Below are 22,584 nucleotides of genomic sequence, written 5' to 3'. Positions count from 1 at the left end.
TCCTCTCCCGCGTTTTCTGCGCAAGGCCGCCACCAGTGGCGCGACCGTCGGCGTGCACGGCGCGTATAGGCGGTGCACGAGGCGTATATATTGCGCCGCGCGTCGCCGCTATACGCCAGTCGGTGCGTACATCGGTGCGACGCCTCAATAAATCGTGAAATGAAAACACGTGTGCAACTGCACTCAAATATCGCATTACGGAATATCGTAATCGTCGTCGAATAATTTTAAAAAAAAGTAACTATTTAATAGACACATGTCCCCTCAGCTTTAGTAAAAAGATCTGCCGTAGAAGCAGCAAATTGTGAGATCACTTTCACTTGCGTGGCACATATGGACAAGCAAGATAAGCAAAGGCGGTAACATGTGAGTGTATAACGTTGAATCTGGATAACACTCACGGTCCATAGAAAGCCATTTTAAAAGCAAATCAAGAGTCTACTTGTCATAGCAAAAGCAGGTAGCCTAGTCCCAATAATATGGCTATACACAGAGCAGGGGTACTCCATTTCTTTTTTACGTTTATGGTAATTCAGCTTTCACCGACTAAGTGCATATTGCTGCTGAATGTTTTTGAAAGAAAGCATTCGTTATCAAAAAAGGCGAACATTGTGCGCATGGTGATCAATTTTTCGGCGTGTTTCCGGCACCTCCCGTTGAGAGAGGCGGGGTGAGGCACTGGTGACGACCTCTGGCAATGTCCACGAAGATCTCCTCCAGGCTGCAGTCAGAGACAAATGCGTGCTCGAAGGAGTAACACCTCTGCAGCTCGTTTACGCGTGCGAATACTTCGCTCCAGCGTAGCTTCTGCAACAGGTGGAACTTGAACACGCCCTGCAGATGGTGCGACTGGATTAAATCATGTAATTCAACAAACAATTTAGGCAGAATTGAACTGTTCATTAAATAATACAGGCACATGGCTCCACACTTTGTCGCCTATATGTATATGTATATTTCACTCGCATTCGTGTTCGAGGTGCGGCTTTCATCATATGCTTAGGGACCCATGGGGTGGTCACTGAAGTGATACGGCTGCTTTCAAATTAGACTCTCGGGCAGTGCTTTTTGTCATAAGAAGAGGCCTACCATGGCCTGTGATCTGTTGAGAGAGCACAGCGTAAGGCTGTGGACCCCATCTTCTCGACGTTAGTGGTCCCTTCCTTGTGAAGAGTTCAGATCAAGATTTAGAATTCGTAAAATTGCATGTTACAAGAGGCTAAACGCCCATTCTCCGCTAACATAAAATACCATTATTATTCTATTTTTCAGTCTGACTTGTTAAACTGCGTTGAAGAAAGCACTGACAAATGTGGTGCAGCGCGGTTTTCATTGAAGCCGCAACTTTTCTTCACAGTTTTTTAACATAACTAAAGCAATACATGACCTCAACGTTTATCCAGTGGGATAATGTTCTGTTCTTACAGAAGCAAGGCGTACGTGTCGGGTCTTCTTTGGCACCCGTCCTCAGTAACCTGTACCTTACAAAAGTAGACAGAGTCTAGGCAGAAAGGCTCAAGGGAACCTCAGTCTACAAAGCATCCCGATATGTTGACGATTTTCTTTAGTTTCTTGACTGCACTCCTCAGTGTTTTCAAGAAGAATGTGAAGGTGTTACAAGTGTGATCTGGGAACGTCTTAGTCCACTTGATGTGACCTTCGAAATACCAATATATAGGAGTATCCGCTTTCTCGATCTACAATTTGTGCTGACTGGCGATCACATGTATCTGCTGGGGTTACCAACCTAGAGCAATTAAGTCTGTTTCATCCTATAGTTCTGCTCATTCCACGCTCATTAAAAGGAGCATAGAGAAAAGTTTTTGAGCAATGCACTAACGAAATCGTTCCCTAATTTAATGTTTTCCACTTTTCAACAACAGTTAATGCAGTTGAGTAAGGCTGGGTTTCCTAACAATTTGATTGTGTCAATTTCTGAAGCACTGCTCAGAGCAACGCAGTCAGGAGACGCTGCTTTCTCGAAGTCAGCTAGCACAGAGTCGGTTAAAAAGAAAAATTTCGCCTAGCTCGATACATCCACAGCCTATCGCATAATCTGAGGAAATAGGACTTCGTGGAAAGGTTGATATTCTCAGCTCCAAACAAGCTCATCAGCTTATGTGCAAAAAAAAAAGAAGGCCATGTGGTACAATAAAGGACGCGTGCGAAAAGCAGCACATAAAAGGCTACTTTAACTGTAGGACCTGTGCTTTTCACTGAATTCCGTTGCACTGTGGAAAGAGTTACATCGGACAAAGCTGCAGATGTATTAATGATACGCTGCACTCCAATCATGTTACCAAGCCTTCGCCGGATGGCTTTCTCGCATTTCATTGTCACAAGAGCAGATGCGTTCCCTGCTTTGAAGGTACAATTATCTGGATAAGAAAATGCGAATTAACTCGTCTTATCATTGTTCTCGCATTGAAGAGTTTGGCGATGCTTGTCTTAGCAAATCGTCCCTCTGACTATCAAAGAAGGAGTTGGAATTCCTGCGTGCGTTAACCATAATAGTTTTTGCCTACGGCGCAAGTGTTTTACTATCATCTGCTCTGTTACCTTGTCAGTTTGTCAGTAGACACGTGCTTGGGAAAAAAATTGAGGGAAACAGTGAGGGTACAAAAGTGACGTCCGTCCCTGAAATAAATTGTTGTAGGAAGTTAACGGCTATGTGTGTCCCTGTTTCTCTTCTACGTCCTTCTGCTATTTGTGCTACAGGGAAAAACTGCAAGAAAGTTCATTCTACCACCGAGCTCTCGGTCTTAAGAGGAAGCTTTAGCTCGGGCCCAACTCAGACGCGGCCTATTCATCATCATCATCATCATCATAATCATCATCAGCCTGGTTACGCCCACTGCAGGGCAAAGGCCTCTCCCATACTTCTCCAACAACCCCGGTCATGTACTAATTGTGGCCATGCCGTCCCTGCAAACTTCTTAATCTCATCCGCCCACCTAACATTCTGCCGCCCCCTGCTACGCTTCCCTTCCCTTGGGATCCAGTCCGTAACCCTTATTGACCATCGGTTATCTTCCCTCCTCATTACATGGCCTGCCCATGCCCATTTCTTTTTTTTAATTTCAATTAAGATGTCATTAACTCGCGTTTGTTCCCTCACCCAATCTGCTCTTTTCTTATCCCTTAACGTTACATCTATCATTCTTCTTTCCATAGCTCGTTGTGTCGTCCTCAATTTGAGTAGAACCCTTTTAGTAAGCCTCCAGGTTTCTGCCCCGTAGGTGAGTACTGGTAAGACACAGCTATTATATACTTTTCTCTTGAGGGATAATGGCAACCTGCTGTTCATGATTTGGGAATGCCTGCCAAACGCACCCCAGCCCATTCTTATTCTTCTCATTATTTCCGTCTCATGATCCGGATCCGCCGTCACTACCTGCCCTAAGTAGATGTATTCCCTTACGACTTCCAGTGCCTCGCTGCCTATTGTAAATTGCTGTTCTCACCCGAGACTGTTAAGCATTACTTTAGTTTTCTGCAGATTAATTTTTAGACCCACTCTTCTGCTTTGCCTCTCCAGGTCAGTGAGCATGCATTGCAATTGGTCCCCTGAGTTACTAAGCAAGGCAATATCATCAGCGAATCGCAAGTTACTAAGGTATTCTCCATTAACTTTTATCCCCAATTCTTCCCAATCCAGGTCTCTGAATACCTCCTGTAAACACGCTGTGAATAGCATTGGAGATATCGTATCTCCCTGCCTGACTCCTTTCTTTATTGGGATTTTGTTGCTTGCTTTATGGAGGACTACGGTGGCTGTGGAGCCGCTATAGATATCTTCCAGTATTTTTACATATGGCTCATCTACACCCTGATTCCGTAATGCCTCCATGACTGCTGAGGTTTCGACTGAATCAAACGCTTTCTCGTAATCAATGAAAGCTATATATAAGGGTTGGTTATATTCTGCACATTTCTCTATCACTTGATTGATAGTGTGAATATGGTCTATTGTTGAGTAGCCTTTACGGAATCCTGCCTGGTCCTTTGGTTGACAGAAGTCTAAGGTGTTCCCGATTCTATTTGCAATTACCTTAGTAAATACTTTGTAGGCAACGGACAGTAAGCTGATCGGTCTATAATTTTTCAAGTCTTTGGCGTCCCCCATCTTATGGATTAGGATTATGTTAGCGTTCTTCCAAGATTCCGGTACGCTCGAGGTCATGAGGCATTGCGTATACAGGGTGGCCAGTTTCTCTAGAACAATCTGTCCACCATCCTTCAACAAATCTGCTGTTACCTGATCCTCCCCAGCTGCCTTCCCCCTTTGCATATCTCCTAAGGTTTTCTTTACTTCTTCCGGCGTTACCTTCGGGATTTCGAATTCCTCTAGACTATTTTCTCTTCCATTGTCGTCGTGTATGCCACTGGTACTGTATAAATCTCTATAGAACTCCTCAGCCACTTGAACTATCTCATCCATATTAGTAATGATATTGCCGGCTTTATCTCTTGGCGCATACATCTCATTCTTGCCAATTCCTAGTTTCTTCTTCACTGTTTTTAGGCTTTCTGCGTTCCTGAGAGCATGTTCAATTCTATCCATATTATACTTCCTTATGTCAGCTGTCTTAGGCTTGTTGATTAACTTCGAAAGTTCTGGAAGTTCTATTCTAGCTGTAGGGTTAGATGCTTTCATACATTGGCGTTTCTTGATCAGATCTTTCGGTTCCAGCGATAGTTTGCTGGTATCCTGCCTAACGGAGTTACCACCGACTTCCATTGCACACTCCTTAATGATGCCCACAAGATTGTCGTTTATTGCTTCAACACTAAGGTCCTCTTCCTGAGTTAAAGCTGAATACCTGTTCTGTAGCTTGATCTGGAATTCCTCTATTTTCCCTCTTACCGCTAACTCATTGATCGGCTTCTTATGTACCAGTTTCTTCCGTTCCCTCCTCAGGTCTAGGCTAATTCGAGTTCTTACCATCCTGTGGTCACTGCAGCGCACCTTGCCGAGCACGTCCACATCTTGTATGATGCCAGGGTTAGCGCAGAGTATGAAGTCTATTTCATTTCTAGTCTCGCCGTTCGGGCTCCTCCACGTCCACTTTCGGCTATCCCGCTTGCGGAAGAAGGTATTCATTATCCTCATATTATTCTGTTCCGCAAACTCTACTAATAACTCTCCCCTGCTATTCCTAGTGCCTATGCCATATTCACCCACTGCCTTGTCTCCAGCCTGCTTCTTGCCTACCTTGGCATTAAAGTCGCCCATTAGTATAGTGTATTTAGTTTTCACTCTGCCCATCGCCGATTCCACGTCTTCATAGAAGCTTTCGACTTCCTGGTCATCATGACTGTATGTAGGGGCGTAGACCTGTACAATCTTCATTTTGTACCTCTTATTAAGTTTCACAACAAGACCTGCCACCCTCTCGTTAATGCTATAGAATTCCTGTATGTTACCAGCTATATTCTTATCAACCAGGAATCCGACTCCTAGTTCTCTTCTAGGCTCCTAGGCCTATTCAAGTACACGCAAAACGCAGAAACGCTTTTCTGAAGTAACTCCTGGACCGATCTTAATGAAATGTGTGGCATTTGAGAGATAACGGTGAATCATAGTAACTCGTGGAAGCGGAATTTAGATTTAGGGCAATAATTTTGTAAAAAGAACTCTAAAAAATTACGGAAAGAACAGAGGCACAAAACTTGCAATTTATTAGCTCTGCATCAAGAACAGATGTCGCGGTTCTGTAAACGGCATCCGTTAAATGATTCAAAGCGGACAAATTCGATATTGTAATTTATATCTTACGTGAATTTGTTACGCTGTGTACAAGGGTTCTTCAAAAGCTGTATTTCCAAATTACTACATATTTTTAGATTCATGTGTCACACATCAATTTTGTCCGTTTAGATGTATTAAGAGATTCGATTATCATAATTGTGATATCATTTTGCATTGCTGAGTTACAGCGTTGTAAACTTGATAGCTTCGTTTCCTCAATTATTTTTTTTATTTCTGCCAATCTTTAATTAAAAATTGATGACCTAAATCCAAAATTCGTCGCAAACATTCACTACATTTTAAGGTTTTCTTTTAAAGGCAACAAACCTCACCAAATTTGGTGCTGTAGTTGCCAATAAAAACGAATTCCCCTTTTTCATGTATTTCGATAGGGGCACTCGAGCTAAAGCTTCCTCTTAAGGCTCGACCACTGGGACGCGTCGGCAAGCTTCGGCACGCGCCAAAGCGTCAGACGCGTCCGTCGAGAACAGGTTGAAGCGCGGCGACGCTTTGTGCACTGCCGATGCTAGAATTTCGGCGACGAATGGCGAACCTTCATCGGCGTGCACCAATCAGAGGCTGCGACGCGTCGCCGGCGTCAACCAATCGGAGGCTGCGAAGCCTCCGGCTGCTATGCCTATTATGGCCGCCGATGCGAAGACGTCGACACCAATGACCGTCCAAGTTCTTTGGACGCACGACGGGCGCGACAGTGTTCCTGAACGACAGTGTTGTCATAGTAGGCCAACAACGACACGACCGACCCACCGTGGATTGTGGCAGTGCGACGTCAATCCCAACCGACTTCGAACGAGGCCGACAAATCCAGCCTGCCCACTGGGTTCCGCCAGTCTCAGTGCGATCGTCTGCTAAAACATCCAACCGAATCACGATTGCCGTAACGTAGGTGCTTGGTGTATGTATATTGTGACGTGCTCGAAAGGAATGGAAACATGCTTCCGAACTCCGCAGTATGGATAATCAGCACTCGCCTACCACCGATAATGTTTACGTCACGCATAGGCCTAGCGCATCCATCGAGTTCGGAACTGCCGAGTGAACTGAGAAACTAAGAAACTCTGTCACAGGAACTCAATTTTGAATTCGGTTTGGCGCTGCAACGATTTAAATGATGGCACTCCTGACTTTGTGGGGTGTGTGATGTGAAGAATAAACCATGTGGAACTTCGGGTGGTGAACTGCGGCGTGTATCGTGTGGTATCAGGTGACTCAAGTGTAACGGGCGAGCTCTGCCCTGTTTCCATTGGAAAAAATAATTTTCGAATGCGAAGACATTAGTATTCCAACAATGGGAAGTACGTACGTCATCAGCCATGTCCTTCGTTTTAGCTGACACTGCCCTGTTGTATAGGGCATGCGAGTCGAGTACAGTACAAGTTCAGAGTGCTTTTTCAAATGCATGCGCTAGTTGGGGATAAATCGCTCGAGCAGCACTCAAGAACGCTGACGCATCGAAGGAAACATGACACAGTGCATTCATGTTTTAGTCACTGTGTCCTTAAATTGAGCAATGCAAAAAGAAATTATCTGTTTGCAGTATTTGCACCGTGTCCAATGCATAGGAAAATCAGCATCATGCAAGACTTATGCATGCAGCCGCGTATAGCACGATTGCTTCGATGCCTGCTTGATAAGCAGCACGCACTGAGTCAAAGAAACCGCAGCTTGGCTTTTGATCTCATTTGCATTTTCTTTATGGAAAGAGCAGATCGTGTGAGTGCATTGCGGGAACGAGAAAAGGTAGAACATTTGTGGAACATTTATGTTCTATGTATGCTGTCAAAGATGCTCCTATTAACCTTCCTTCTCAGCATGGCACCGGGTACGTGTACGTGGTAAGTCAATGAAGAGTTTGTTTTCAGGTGCATTAAGCACCTCAGACCTTCCCTTTCTTGTGGTGCTGATGATATTCCTTCCGCAGTGCTTAACCCTTTCAGACGGTGACTACACAATTTTGTACAGCAAGATAGTGCATAAATAGCTGCATTATCCCTGAAATATCATTATTTTCGCTGATGCAAGTAATGATATTTGAAATATGTTGCATAGATGTTGAAAGACTTATTATTGAAACTGCACTGCAATTTTGAATACCGTGTAGAATGTTTTAGTAAAATTAATGGCAAGGTAGACGGTTGGGTGTCAGTTATTCGTATGTAGCGGGTTCACTTCTGTCATTGTTTTTTCACAATGTCATGCACGAACGATAATTTTCAAGTGAGTGAATAAGTGCTATTCAAGCTTTTCAAAACACGACATATTTTATGTCCTCACATTTGATGTTCTTGTAGCGAGCTGTGGCATGGAGCCCACATTCTGTAAACTTGACAAAACGCGTTAAATAATTGAAAATTGTTAATCTTTTCTGCAGCTGTACACTTCCAACGATTCTGAAGATGCAAGAGATCTGGTGAAAGCAAGCGTTCAATCATTAGAATAAAGGGGGCCCGAAAGGGTTAAGGTGTAGTTAAGTCTAGTACATTTTCTAGCAGTCGGAAGGCAGCATGCATATTGCCGGTGCACAAATCGGGTGCTACACATGCAGTTAGTAACTGCAGGCCTACATCTACCCTCTGCGCTGCGTCAAAAGTGTTTGAATCGGTACTGCATTCCTTGATTTCTCTTAGTGTTAAGAACATTTTAATAAATGAACAGTATGGCTTTGTGTACCGACCGCCTAAAGCTCCTTGAGGTTGCCAGCAGTGTTCACCACTGCATCGATCTCTAAAGAGAAAATTTTTCCGCTCTCAAACTGGTGCAGATACAATAACGCACTCTTACATTTTTCCAGTATAATGGCATTAAGTTGTATGCGGAAAACAAACCATGTGCAATTTTCATACACCCTTCGGGATGCTCCACTGCCCATTGTCAATGAAAGATTTTCGTCTGTGCTTCCGACAAACGCTAATCACACAACGTGCAATTCACGCTCTTGAAATTTTACGTCGTATATTGCATGATTTCCACTCTCCCGTTCTGTATCTGAAAGCGTATTCTGCTGTGTGCCTTCCACTACTAGAGTATGCCTCTGTAGGTTAGGCTTCCACGTGCGAATCTAGTTCTAACCTCTCTTTCCACCGCCCACTTTCGCGAGAATACGCACCCTTTCCCGCACCTTCCCCTGACGATTCGCCTAGACTGGCTCAGGGCAGTGGGGCGACCTCCGTGACATAGACGGGCCCAACGCTTATAGATAGGCTCCCCGGATGGATGGATGGATGTTATACGCGTCCCCTTTGGAACAGGGCGGCGGGTTGCGCCACCAAGCTCTTGCTATTATACTGCTTAAGGTTCTATCTAGTTTAAAGAATGAAAAAAAAAGAAACACTATGAACTACCAAGCCCAATTTTCTGATCCCCTATTGCGAACTGCGCTTTTGTACGTCTCCGTCTATTGTCGTTTCCCTACTTTACTTCTACCAATCCTCCAATCGCCTCTTACTAATGCCTATTGTGGACATATTTGCTTTGCCACTGCTCCCGCTGAACCCAAGGGCTTCAAGGAGGCCAGTGGTGCCTAAATCGACCGCTGGGTAGACGTCCTCACATTCTAATAACATATGCTCCGTCATTTCCGTAGCTTTACCTTCCTTCTTTTTCTACCTATACCTTACCTTATACCTTACCTTGCTTCTTCTTCCTCCTTATATCTCGCTTTATAGGTTAATGTGCTCAGCCATCCCGATCTCGCTTCGAAAAGTAATGAGCTTCCCTTTGAGTTATCATAAATGGTTAGTTTCCTGATTTCGTTTTTTCCTCTTAAGTAGTTACTCATGGGCAGTTTCTTTTCCATTGCCTCCACCCATGACATGATTTCAGCCTCTCTGACTTTCCGCTTGACCTTCTTTGTTGCTGCGTTGCCCACCCTACAGGCCGCATACTTGCTGGTAAGCTTCCTAGTTCTTTTCCTCCACTGTGAATCAATATTTTTCCTGTACAGATACCCAAACACTCTCCCAGCCCATTTACTTTCTTCCACATTCCTCAGCCGTTCTTCATACTCAATCTTAGTGCGAGCTTCCCTACTTCAAAACTAGCCCCAACTCCTCGCCTATGCGCAGCAAGAGGCCCGCTGCCGCCACTGCAGCGCTGTCGTCGACCTTGGCGCCAAGCGCGCGAACGCCGTCTGCTATTGGGGGCGAGCTCCACCACTGAAAAAGCTGGCACCACCGTCGGCGTGACGTTGCATGAGGGATCACGTGGACCCCGTGGCCACGTCGGCTGCTTCGGAAGCGCCGAAGCGAGCTGAAAACGAAAGTTTAATGTCCCACCTGCGCTGTGGTTCTGTTTAAGTGGTGAGGCGTTACCGCCTTGGGTGTCTTCCTGACAACATTTGAAAGCACTATAATTGGTGGTGACTGCCTATGGAAGCATATAGTAGGCTACTGCTCGGTGCCGCTGCGCCGGACGTACGCAACCGAGTCCGGTGTCACCCTTATTCACACGTAGCCGCAGGACAAGAAGCTGCGTGAACCTTCGTTCACAAAACTTAGAACCCGCAAACAGCCATCGGATACAACTCGGGTATGCAGCGAGCGCAGATGCGAGGAATATTTATGCAACGGCGCCGGGACAGCGATACTTAGTGAGTAGCAGAAAACGCGCAGTGAGGTGTTCGCCCGCGCTCGCTGCCCGGCTAATGTCATAAGAGTTTGGTCCATGACCTTGTTGATGCTAGATACTGGCAAGTTCAGTGGAGCGAAAAGGTGCGGTAAAAGCGCGTGAAAAGAAGCATGGTATAAGGTCATGTTTGTGTTATGAATTAACGCACTGGATTACGATACAGACGCAGCGGAAAATCGCAATCTGCAGAATGCTGGTACATTCCTTGCGACAGCGATAGTGACCAAAGCAACACGAGGGTGCCGGGCACAAAATGGATATCACGGTGATGGAGGTCGTAGCGTTGCTTCTGTTTGTCTTGAGACACTTTTAGACGAGCACGCGCAAGATAGCGTGCATGGTCAGCATGGGCGATTGCATCACGGGCATAATCGCTAGTTGAAGCTATGGTGGACAGAAGCACAGTGTCCAGTGCCAGCGTCAGATCGCGGCCATACATGAGGTAAAACGGGGAAAAGCCAGCAGTTTCGAGACGGGAAGAGTTCACGCAAGGGTAATGTAAGGTAGAGCCAGGTTCCAGTTACGGTGGTCGTCTGAAACGTATATCGATAGCATGTCTGTAAGGGTGCGGTTCAAACGCTCAGTGAGGCCGTTCGTTTGGGGCGGTAGCAGGTGGTAAATTTATGCTGTATAGAGCAGGCACGCATAATGTTTTCGATAGCGCTGGCCAAAAACATACAGCCATGGGCTGTTAGCATTTGAAGCGGAGAACCATGCATCAAAATGATATCATGTAGGAGGAAGTCCGCAACATCAGTTGCGTAACTGGTCGGAAGAGCATGGGTTGCGGCGTAGCGGGTCGCGTAGTCCGCCGCGACTGCAACCCGCTTGTTTCCTGATGTAGATTCCGGAAATGGGCCGAGAAGCTTTAAGCCGACACGATGGAAGGGCTCGGCAGGAATGTCGAGCGGCTGCAGGTAACCAACGGAGAGCTGGGAAGGCTTCTTGCGTCGCTGGAAAAGTTCATAAGCGGCGACGTAACGTCGTACGGAATGGGCAAGGCCCAGCCAGAAAAAAACGGCGAAATACACGGTCATACTTTCGAGATACGCCGAGATGTCCTGCCGTTGGTGCGTCATGAAGCTCTTCTAGAACGGTTGAGCCGAGTTGTTTAGGTATTAAAAGAAGGAACTCTGAGCCGTCCGGGTGAAGGTTACGACGGTACAGAGTACCGTGGCGGAGGACGAAGAGGCGTGTGGCAGCATCCGCCGGAGAGTGTTCAAAATAGTCGATGAGTGCTCTGATGTAGGCGTCACGGCGTTGCTTGTGGGCGAAATGAAGCAGTTGTGATACAGAGAATACAGAAGAAGCACTGACAATATTGGAGGAGTAAGAGCTGTCAACAGGGTAACGCGACAAGCTGCCAGCGTCTTGGTGCAGGCGGCCAGACTTGTACACCACGGAATATGAAAATTCTTGTAGCCTCACAGCCCATCGACCAAGCCGGCCTGTAGGATCCTTTAGCGATGAGAGCCAGCAGAGAGCATGACGGTCAGTGACTACGGAAAAAGGGCGACCGTAAAGGTAAGGACGGAAATACGCAACCGATAGTTGCTCGCGTAAGCAACAGCGCAATCCTGGGCACGCTGACGCTGGGCTAAGACGGCACTTACGCCATGGCCGCCGGCATCTGTACGCAATTCTGCAGGGGAATCAGGGTCGAAGTGGGCGAGAATGGGTGGCGAGGTTAGAAGAGTGACGAGACGAGAGAAGTCGGCGGCTTCTGCAGTATCCCACGAGAATTGTGTGCCTTTGTTCAAAAGATTTGTGAAGGGTCTAGCAATTGTCACTTTCCCCCTTACGTCGCCACCAGTCACCTCGCAATTTATTGGACGTTTTGGTCGAAGGAACCGCCGCAATTGCGCTTATTGATACTGGGGCTGCAGTTTCTGTTATCGACGAAAAGCTTTGTCGCAGCCTCCATAAGGTCACAACGCCGTTAGCTGGTATGCTTCTAAGCACCGCGGCTGCGCAGCACATAGCCCCGGTTGCTCAATGTACTGCAAGGGTGGTCATCGACGGCATTGTCTATGTTGTTGAATTTCTTGTGTTGTCATCATGTTCACATGACATTATTCTCGGCTGGGCCTTCTTGTCTCACCATCGTGCCATCATCGACTGTGCCCGGGCCGAAGTGGCGCTCTTCCCGCTTGCCGACGCCCCGCTGCCTGACCCCTCTGAACAAAAAGCCTCCAAGCTCACTATTGTGTCCGATACGGACATACCACCCGACATGTGTGTGCTTGTGCCCGTCTCTTGCTCTACCGCGCCAGACGCTACAGTACTTTTTACACCGTCGCCGACTTTTCTACGTCGCAAGGCCCTACCTCTCCCATTTGCCGTCCTCACCACTGTGTCTGGATTATCCTCCATGCTTGTGTGTAGCCCGTCTCAGTACCATGTGACGTTACTGCGCGGCGAATCACTCGGTCGTGTTCAGCCCCTTGACCCGCTTCACATTCTCGATGTTTCCGACGACACGGCCTGTTATGAACTCGACGCCCTCACTTCTCCCGTGCCGTGAACATCATCATCATCATTGTCGTCGTCGTCAGACGTTCTTGAATCTGTCGTAGACGCCGATCTGCCGCCTCCATATCGCCAGCAAGTCCTCGCGCTTCTTCAGACTTTTTGCTCGTCGTTTGACTGTGACCAACTATCTCTGGGGCGTACGGCAACCGTCACTCACAGCGTACACACTGGTTCCCATCCTCCTTTACGCCAGCGACCATACCGCGTGTCGGCAGCCGAGCGACAGATCATTAACGAGCAGGTCGACGACATGCTGCACCGTGGCGTCATTCGCCCTTCCCACAGACCTTGGGCGTCTCCTGTAGTATTAGTACGCAAGAAGGACGGGTCTATACGCTTCTGTGTGGATTACCGTCGACTCAATCAGATCACTCGTAAAGATGTCTATCCGCTGCCTCGGATAGATGACGCCCTCGACTCCTTGCAAGGCGCGGAGTATTTCTCACCTTTGGATCTTCGCTCCGGCTATTGGCAAGTGCCGATGGCAGATGATGACTGTGAGAAGACAGCTTTCATTACGCCCGATGGCTTGTACGAATTTACCGTCATGCCATTCGGGCTCTGCAACGCGCCCGCTACTTTCGAACGTATGATGGACACCATCCTTCGCAACTACAAGTGGAAAACATGTCTGTGCTACCTTGATGATATCGTGGCTTCAGTGCCTCCGCTCTTCGCATCCATGTCAGCCTTCAACGTCGCTGATATGCCGGACGAGCAGCGTAAGGATCCCCTGCTTTCAACTATGCTGAATTTCCTCCACGACCCATCCGCCACACCCTCTTCTCGAACACTTCGTCGCCAAGCCGCTCACTTCACTGTCCGCGACAACGTTCTTTATGTAGCTATGTTCAAGGCAATCGAATGCCTTTTCTTGATCTAGGGAAACTAAGAGACCACGTGCTGACCTGGTCAGCATGTATGTCATTATGTCACGCGTAACGAACGAAAAACTGTGTATCTCTCTGCCAGGTACAGAGCATGCCTGATGGTGTCCTATTAAGGAAGGCATTAGGCTTCCCAAGCGTCGGGTGAGAACAGCTGTAAAGGTTTTGTAGTCAACGTTGAGAAGCGTGAATGGCCTCCATTCTTCTGGGCAAACTGATGACAGATCGTGCTAGGTATGAGCACAATACGACCGTCGCGAAAACTAGACGGGAATTCGAAGTTCTCAAAGCAGCGGCTGATAAAAAACCCTAATGTGGCACCATTGTCTTCCCAGTATCCTAGATAATACTCTACGGGTAACCCATCCGGCCCTGGGGCCGAGCCACGCTTCATGGAAGGTAATGCTGCTTTTAACTCGTCAGCCCTTCAGGTGGAACCTGAGGCACGATCACTAAGCATATTGACGTTATTATGACTCATTCGCGTATTCGTATGCGCCATGTTTTCGAAGTGCGATACAATGAGCGAGTAATTACGCGTGGGAGGCGACAAAAAGCGAGTTTCTTGCAAAGCGCAGAACTTCCGGGTGTGAACATGGATGACGTCTGCATCACCAAGCAGCAGCTGGCAAAGACGACGCTGGTATGAGGCGTTGGAAACGCCTGCATAACTCACGCTGCCATGACCGCATTAGCGGAGTCAATTGAATGACCGAAGGGAAATACGGAGCTTCGTTACAGTATCCGCCAGTTCTTCAGACGTGCGTCGTCTGAGTGCACGACCTTCACCTGAACAATACAGACGCCACTGCACCTTGAGCGCGTCCCATGACTCTGGGTCAGAAGTAGAAGCAAGAATCTTGACAAACAAAAGCGCGAATGAGCGTCTTTCAGAACGCGGATGTCGAGGCGCCAAGGTTTTGCTGATCAAGACGCAGGGAAGCAAATTTCGAGCGTAACTTGTCGGTATCGGAAATATGAACGGGAGATTAAGGTAAAGTTACTACAGCAGATTGGGAGACATACTGAGCTGAATTGATAGGCACATAGGCACAGTCTAAGTTGCTTGACGACGCGCCGCGTCACCACGTCCAGACAATACGTACAGTACGTACGCGCTTGCACGGCGTGCCAACGGCGTAAAATCCCACAGCGCCCTCCTGGTGAGCTACAGCCGCTGCCCTGCCCGGCTCGGCCCTTCGATCGCGTCGGCATAGACCTATATGGGCCACTTCCCTGCAGCTCCTCGGGTAAACGATGGATAATTGTAGGTGTCGACCACTTGACGCGCTACGCCGAGACTGCCGCACTCCCGGCGGCCTCTGCGCGCGAAGTTGCGTTCTTGATCTTGCGGAACTTCGGTCTTCGACATGGCGCACCACGCGAACTGCTCAGCGACAGGGGACGTGTCTTCTTGTCCGAAGTCATCCAAGCCCTTCTCGCTGCATGCAGCATCGTTCAACGCAAGTCTACAGCCTACCACCCGCAAACGAACGGCTTGACAGAGAGGTTTAACCGCACACTCGGTGACATGTTGACTATGTACGTCGCCTCGGATCACAGTAACTGGGACACTGTTTTGCCGTTCGTCACGTATGCATATAATACGGCCACACAAGCTACCACTGGCTTTTCGCCCTTTTTTCTGCTGTATGGACGAGAGCCCTCGTGTACTATGGACACAATGCTCCCATACCGACCCGACGCTTCCGAATGCACGCCTGTGTCTGAAGCCGCCAAATACGCCGAGGACTGTAGGCAGCTCGCGCGAACCCTTACGACCGCTGCTCAAGGTCGTCAAAAGCTGCGGCGTGACAGTGGCGCGCTTTCACCAGTTTTCCCGACTGGTTCCCTTGTTTGGTTGTGGGTCCCGCCTCACAGCCCTGGCCTTTCGACCAAACTCCTTGCACGCTATGAAGGCCCCTACCGCGTCATAGATCGTACTTCCGCTGTCACCTATGTTGTAGAACCTGTGACACCTTCACCCGACCGTAGGCATCGCGGGCGTGACACGGTTTATGTCAACCGACTTAAGCCGTACTATGACCCCCTCATCCTACCTACGCCGTAAGTTGCCAGGATGGCTCCTCTTCTCTCCCGGGGGCCATTGTGGTGAAGAGGAAGACGAAGAAGGCGCTCTTGTGTCGGCTGTGCGCGCGATCAGCGTTCGCCTACTGTCAGTGCGACTAGACTGTGCCTAGTGCCTTACAATAAATAATCTTATTACAGTCGCAATATCTGGCACGTAATGACCAAAGTACGAGCACAGCCATACAAAACTACTAACGTCTGCGGCTGTCTTCGGAACCGGAAACCCTCGGACAGCGCGAGTTTTGTCGGGATCAGGCTTTACTCCGGAAGCGTGAACGCGATGTCCCAGAAGAGTGATTTGTCTGTGGCCAAAACGACATTTGGACGAGTTAAGTTGGAGCTTCGCCTTTAGAAATACATCAAGTATAGCTGTTAGACTCTCAGGGTGAGTGTAAAACGTTGGCGAGATGACGATGACGTCGTCGAGGTAACAGATGCATGTGGAGCTTTTGAAACCTTGGAGCAAGGGGTCCATCATACGCTCAAAGGTGGCAGGGGCGTTGCATAATCCAAATGGTATTACTTTAAATTGGTATAGGCCATCAGGTGTGATGAACGCAGTTTTTCGTTTGTCCATATCTTCAACGGAAATCTGCCAGTATCCCGAACCAGGATCAATAGACGAGACATAGCTGGAACCGTGCAGGCAGTCAAGGGCTTCGTCTATACGTGGGAGCGGGTAGACGTCTTTGTTAGTAATCTTGTTCAGATGACGGTAGTCTACACAGAAGCGCCACGTGCTGTCCTTCTTCTTAACCAACACCACAGGTGACGCCCAGGGACTCGAAAAAGGCTTCATTATGTTTTTATCTATCATTTTGTTCACTTCATAATGAATTACTCGGCGTTCCGACGCAGAAACTCGACACGGTCGTCGGTGAATTGGCGTAGCACCGCTAGTAAGAATCCGATGCTTGACCGCGAGCGTCTGGCCTAAAGGGCGATCGTCGAAGTCGAAAACATCTCGGTAGGACGATTATACTTGCCAAAGGCATTCAGCCTGGGCAGAGGACAGGTCCGTCGCAACCATTTTCTTTATGTTGGAATCGGCGCCCGAGGCTGGCCCGAGGGGCATGCTAAGCTCGCGAGAACCATCGGTCGATAACGCTGCCACATATTGGTCGCCGAGACAGTCAACCGTTCCAAAGCAAATACCTTGCGGTAGAATTTACTTTGCCAATCCAAAGCTACAGACAGGCATGCGAGTGTGGTTCGCAATAATAGTAATTATACTGTGAAGCACCGTAGCGTCATACTGTATTGGAATGTCGGGCAGAGGAATCACGAGGTACTCGCCATCAGGAACTGGTGGGAAAGACAGCGCTTCAATGTAGACTATTGACTTCGTCGGCACGCGAATGAAGCCCGTGGGGTGTAAGCGGCAGTGGGGTGCGTCAGACGGTTCTGCGAGCATCGGTAACTCAAGGCGAAGGGTACTGGAAGAGCAGTCAATCAGAGCAGAATGCGCGGAGAGAAAATCGAGGCCAAGAATGAGGTCATGGGGGCAATGAGCAATTACGGTGAAGAGGACAGGAGTGTGCAGGCCGGCGATGCTGACACGTGCCGTACACATGCCGATGATAGGCACAATACCGCCATCCGTAGCGCGGACGACGCGTGCCGACGCTGGGGTGAGGAGCTTGTTCAGCCGTCGTCGGAAGGCAGCACTCATAATAGAAAGATGTGCCCCTGTATCGATGAGTGCCGTGACAGGATAGCCGTCAACGTCAAGAAGGTTTCGGTTCGTAGGTAACGTGAGCAGAGGATTTGAGGGCAGGGTCGACAGCGCAGCTTCACCGCCAGAAGCTGTAGTGCCTAGTTTTCCGGCTGGATCCGGAAGGCGATAGGCGGCGAAGAGAAGCGACGGGGTTGGGGTGAATGAGACTGGCGGCGTCGAGGTGAGGGTGAGCGGCTTTAGCGAAGTTTCGGAGCAGGAGCATCAGAGGCAATGGGTCCATGGCGCGTGGTATAGAGAGCAGAAGGTCGAGAGGTGCTGGAAAAAGCGGTTACGCATGTCCGAGGAGATGGTGGCCATCGGTTGCGGTAGTGACGAGCGACGTGGCCGATGCGAAAGCAGTGAAAGCAGATCGGCCTGTCATAAGGGGTACGCCATTAGGACGGGTTGCGGTGACATGTGGCAGAAACGGAGTGCCGGGGACGAGGAGGTCCGCTAGAGAACTAGGGAACGCTGGGTTGAGACGTGGAGCGCACGGAGTTCAGACCCATGCTCTCAAATTCCAGTCTGACGGCGGCCTGAATCATGGCAATTGTGGTTGCAGGCGGATCGGAAGGCGTCGTGGAGAAAGCTAGCGGAAAGGCGGCCGCGAGTTCGCGGCGAACAATACGGGTGACATCGTCATAGGTGGTGGTCTGACGCGGTCGGACCTCACATGTCCACCTAGCAGCAGTGTTGGGTAGCCGCGTAATGTGGTGTGAAATAGGACGGCTCTTAGCTTGTTCAAGGAGACGGCTTTCTTTTATGATTGCGTCGATAGTCGAGACGTTGCCGAAAATAAGAAAATTGAAAGCGTCACCGGCGACGCCTTTTATTACATTGTTACATTGTTAGATACGGGATCTTTTCCTGAGCCTACTTCGAGTTCACCAGATCATATCGAATCGCGTCACAGCTAATTAACGAGCACAGAAGCACATCTGCCACATACCCGAGGCGCGGCACGTGCAAACAAGTTTGCGTTCCCCACCTTGTGCACCGCATGTGGAACTGTTGTCCCACTGCTTGACTCTTCCCGAAAGTGTAGCGGGAGCCTGGCACTGTTCCAGGTAACGTGGGTTCCAGGGAAAGCTGCTTTGCAGCTCTGAAAGTTCGCTCAAAGACAACCCGTCTCCCCCATCCGCCTATTGTGACGCGCTTGCAAGCCGCGAGGCAACGGCAGCCGTAATGCACCGCGAAGCCCCGGGAGCAATTCCCCCGTCCGCCTTTGTGACGGTAGTTGCAGACCGGGCAGACAAATAATCCCTCGGACAACTGGAGCCCAAGGAGTGACCCTCTGAGCAGAATGTGACTTACACTCGCCGAAAATTCGCCGAAAATGACGCCACCTGAGCGGGCTCGCCGATTGGCTGAACGTGACACGACTTCGAGACACCGAAAGGGTTAAAAGCCAGAGACCGGGAGCAGCAAGAGAGGATTCCTTCATTCATCTCTTTAGAGCTTCTTGCCACGGGCCGCATAGTCCGAGTTGCTGCCGGCCCGTAATGACTTTACGACTGTTAATTTCTTTGTACTGCCACTGTAGATAATGTAAATAAACCTCCAGTTTTCATCTCAAAGCCCTCCTCAACCTCGGCCAACTCCCGCACCCAACGGCAAGGCCCAAAATCTGGGGGACAGCATTGGGATTGTCCTCCAGATCCAACAACTGGTTGACAGCAGTGGAATCGTCCTCAACTCGGACAACTGGTGGCATCGCTACGGATAAACCTTCGTCCAAAGAAACCCTGAGGAACCGGGAACAGCGAATAAGAAAGAGCCTTCCTCGAAAGAAGTCCTAAGGAACTGGGAACAACGAAGAAGGAAGAGCCCGCGACCCAGAGGGTCCTCAGGAACCCAAAACAGCAAAACAGACCTTTCGTCCAAAGGAGTCCCGAGGAACTTGGAACAGCGAAGAAGAGAGAGCCTTCGTCCAAAGTAGTCCTGAGGAACTGGGAACATCGAAGAAGAGCGAACCTTCGACCCAGAGAGTCCTGAGGAATCGGGAACACCGGACCAATCAACCAGATGGTAGGGTGCGGCAACCGTAAGTGAGCGCGTGTTTTTTTTCCTTTTGATTCGCCAGACTTCAATTGTGTGTTTATTTTGATTGTTCTAGGAATCGGGAATTTGTTGCATATTGTGTGTTTGCACAAATTAATTAAGGAAAACAGTCCTAACCACCAGTCGGGGCAGCTGCCATGGATGTTAGTAGGTTGACGAGGTTAGTCTTGTTATTGGTGTGGGACGATTTGGGAGTTGAGGCGGACGAACAGATGAAAAAGCCAGCTATTATAAAGGCGATTCAAGATAGCGACAATGATGATGAAAGCATTAAGATTTCTTGGGAGGTTATACAAGAACCACGGGAGCGAGAGCGTCGCGAACGTAAGCGTGAGAGTCACGAACGTAAGCAATAGCACGAGAAAGAGGGTGCAGCATTGGAAAAAGAGATACAATATTTCGAGCAGTTAAAGGCACAAAGACAACGGCTGTCTGAAAATTCTGTAGGTGGTAGAGAGCAAAAAAATGAGGAAGTATCTGGCGGATTTTCGCCAAAACCCGACGAGAAGAGTAGGGCCTGTGAGATTGGCTGCACATTCATAGGTGAACGGAAAGGATTAGCCACTAACGATGCCTTAGTGGCAACAGAGGCCGTTAAAGGGCGTAGTCAGAGCGACGAGGTGCTGTGCCAACAGAGCACTGTAGAGACAGCTAGGCCAGCTGTGAATGAATTGGCACAGTCACCACGCGTGTGCGTCGCATGTAACGTTAACGAGGTAGTTAATGAAGCACAGAGTAGTACTGACCCCACAGACGCGAGCACCCATGCCCAGTCAGATCTGTGTGCCGAAGAGAAGTCCAGCTGGACGATGCAGTTGAGGGCAGGTCACAGTATTGCGAGCTGCGTAGCTCAAGGGAAAACAACTGCATTGTTCAGGGATCGGTGCAGCTCTCCGGCGGTCTAGGTAGCCAAGAGAGGGATTATTTAGTTAAGGATCATTCGGACTGTGCGGGTAAGAGACCGATTCGAGCCGAAGAGATGTGTACCGGCCAGCACGAGGCGCGAGAGAGCGGCATGAAAGCGAGTTCAAAGAGAATGCGCCGTAGAAAGAAGTGCGGTAAAGACAGAAAGGCGGTGAATAATGTAGCGCAGCCAAATTCAGCGACAGACGCAAAAAGCCAGGGCGTGGCGAAAAGAAAGGTGCGGCCATCGTTGAAGATGTGGGCGCATCAAACACGTTCGAGCGACCAGTGAAAAAGAGACCGAGAGGCATGTTCTGCGCGAACACGGACAAAGGGCACGAGGCAGTTAAGTTCCTCGCCGTTCCGTAGTTATTTTCGGAGTGCAGCATGTAGGCCAAAGGAGCGCCAGGTGGCAAGACGAGACGAGGTGGTAGGGAGTCGCGACGCGGTCAGTTGAGTTAGTGGTGAAAGCGTGGCGCCAGGACGAAAATTGGCCAGGAACTGTAACCTGTTGAAGGAGCTGATAGTGTGTCGGCCCTTTTGTTGTTCCTGAGTAGCCAGAATAGCTTTAGAACCGCGACCACCTCGAGTGCGGCTCAAAAGTATGAGTCAGTCGTTAACGTTTGGAACGGGAGGCCAAGAGAGCTTCCGTAGAAGTAAAGCGTGTTTTTAGCATTTGAAAATTTCGCTATTTGAGACTAGAATTTCTTTCAATATGTAAGGTATAAGCTTCATGTTTTTGTTCGAGAAGCTCCAAGATTGGAAAGATGCGTTTTATGTAAACATGTAGTTTCGCGAGGTGTTTATTAATGAGTAGATAGGCTTTCTTTTTGTGTGTGTGTGTGAGTAACCTGAGTGTCAAGGTTGTCGGTGAGATGCCTATGGTAATGCGCCTGTGTGCTATTTAACCTTCTGTTTTTTCATGTGTTTTCGAATTTTGTAAGCTTAAGCGCGTAGGTTTTCAGTGTGTGCGTAATTTGCACTGAGAAGAGCTCTTAGTTTCATTAGCGCGTGCCCTGTGCGGACGGAAGGAAGCAGATTTTTGACTGGGTTGCTCGTGTGTGTTAAGGGCAGCCGTATTCTGACTTCTCTAATAAACGTGCGTGGAACGAGTCATTAGAAGACGCATTTTTGAAAGGATTCTGCGGAGTGCGTAAGTTACGCAAATTATGTTCTTTAATTTACGTGTTCTATAGGGACTAAAGGAAGAAACGGGAGTAAGCGAATGAAACGTTTGCCTAAGACGCAAGTACGCGTTCTGAATAGTAACCGCAAAGCTAGAGGGCGTCTGATTACGTATTTGTGGAGATGACCGGACTGATCGGTGGCAACAACACGTGCGATAAGTATGCCACTGCGATAGGTTAGAAACATGCTGTTCGTGAAGTTGGGCCGCTTAAGTTATGTTCGGCTCTTTTTCCTTTTCTCCCCTTTGATTTGCAACGGCAATAACACTCTGGTCTTGTCGGCATTCGAGCAGATATGGATAGCAGTTCCTAAGGTAGTTGGAACTGCTTTGTCAAAATTGGGGAAATAAAAGATCAGGGTTCGTTCTGACCTAGTAATAGCCTGGCGAGTGAGGGGCGAAGAGCCTGCGCTTACACGTGGTGCAGCGCTATGTTGTTTAGTTTGGCGTACGTTCTCCAGGGCCCAGGATCCCGAAGTTCGTCACACGAGGCTCGACACCAGTACCCTACATGTTCTTTCAGCGTTCCTCATGGCCAGCAAATTGATTTCACCGGCCATTCCGAACTTCCGGGGCGAGGAGGAGCTGTTAGATACGAGACCTTTTCCTGAGCCTACTTCGAATTGACCAAACCACATCGAATCGCGTCACAGCTAATTAAGGAGCGCAGAAGCACATCTACCACGTTCCCGAGGCTCGGCACGTGCAAACGAGTTGGCGCCCCCCACCTCGTGCGCCGCATGTGGAGCTGCTGTCCCACTGCTTGACTCTTCCCGAAAGTGTAGCGGGAGCCTGGCACTGTTCCAGG

General features: G+C 48.9%; 1 protein-coding gene across 1 annotated transcript in view; it reads right to left on the bottom strand.

The window, feature by feature from the left end:
• Positions 1-624: 624 nt before the first annotated feature.
• Positions 625-22,584, bottom strand: part of LOC142570246 (uncharacterized) — a 93,180-nt gene continuing 71,220 nt past the window's right edge. The window contains exon 4 of the mRNA XM_075678648.1: positions 625-849. Coding sequence (XP_075534763.1) covers positions 625-849 — 225 coding nt within the window. The remainder of the gene's footprint in view (positions 850-22,584) is intronic.

Source organism: Dermacentor variabilis, chromosome 2, assembly GCF_050947875.1.
Source record: "Dermacentor variabilis isolate Ectoservices chromosome 2, ASM5094787v1, whole genome shotgun sequence".
NCBI lineage: Eukaryota > Metazoa > Arthropoda > Arachnida > Ixodida > Ixodidae > Dermacentor > Dermacentor variabilis.
The sequence above is the reverse complement of the archived record's forward strand: the minus strand, read 5'-3'. Positions and strand labels throughout refer to the sequence as shown.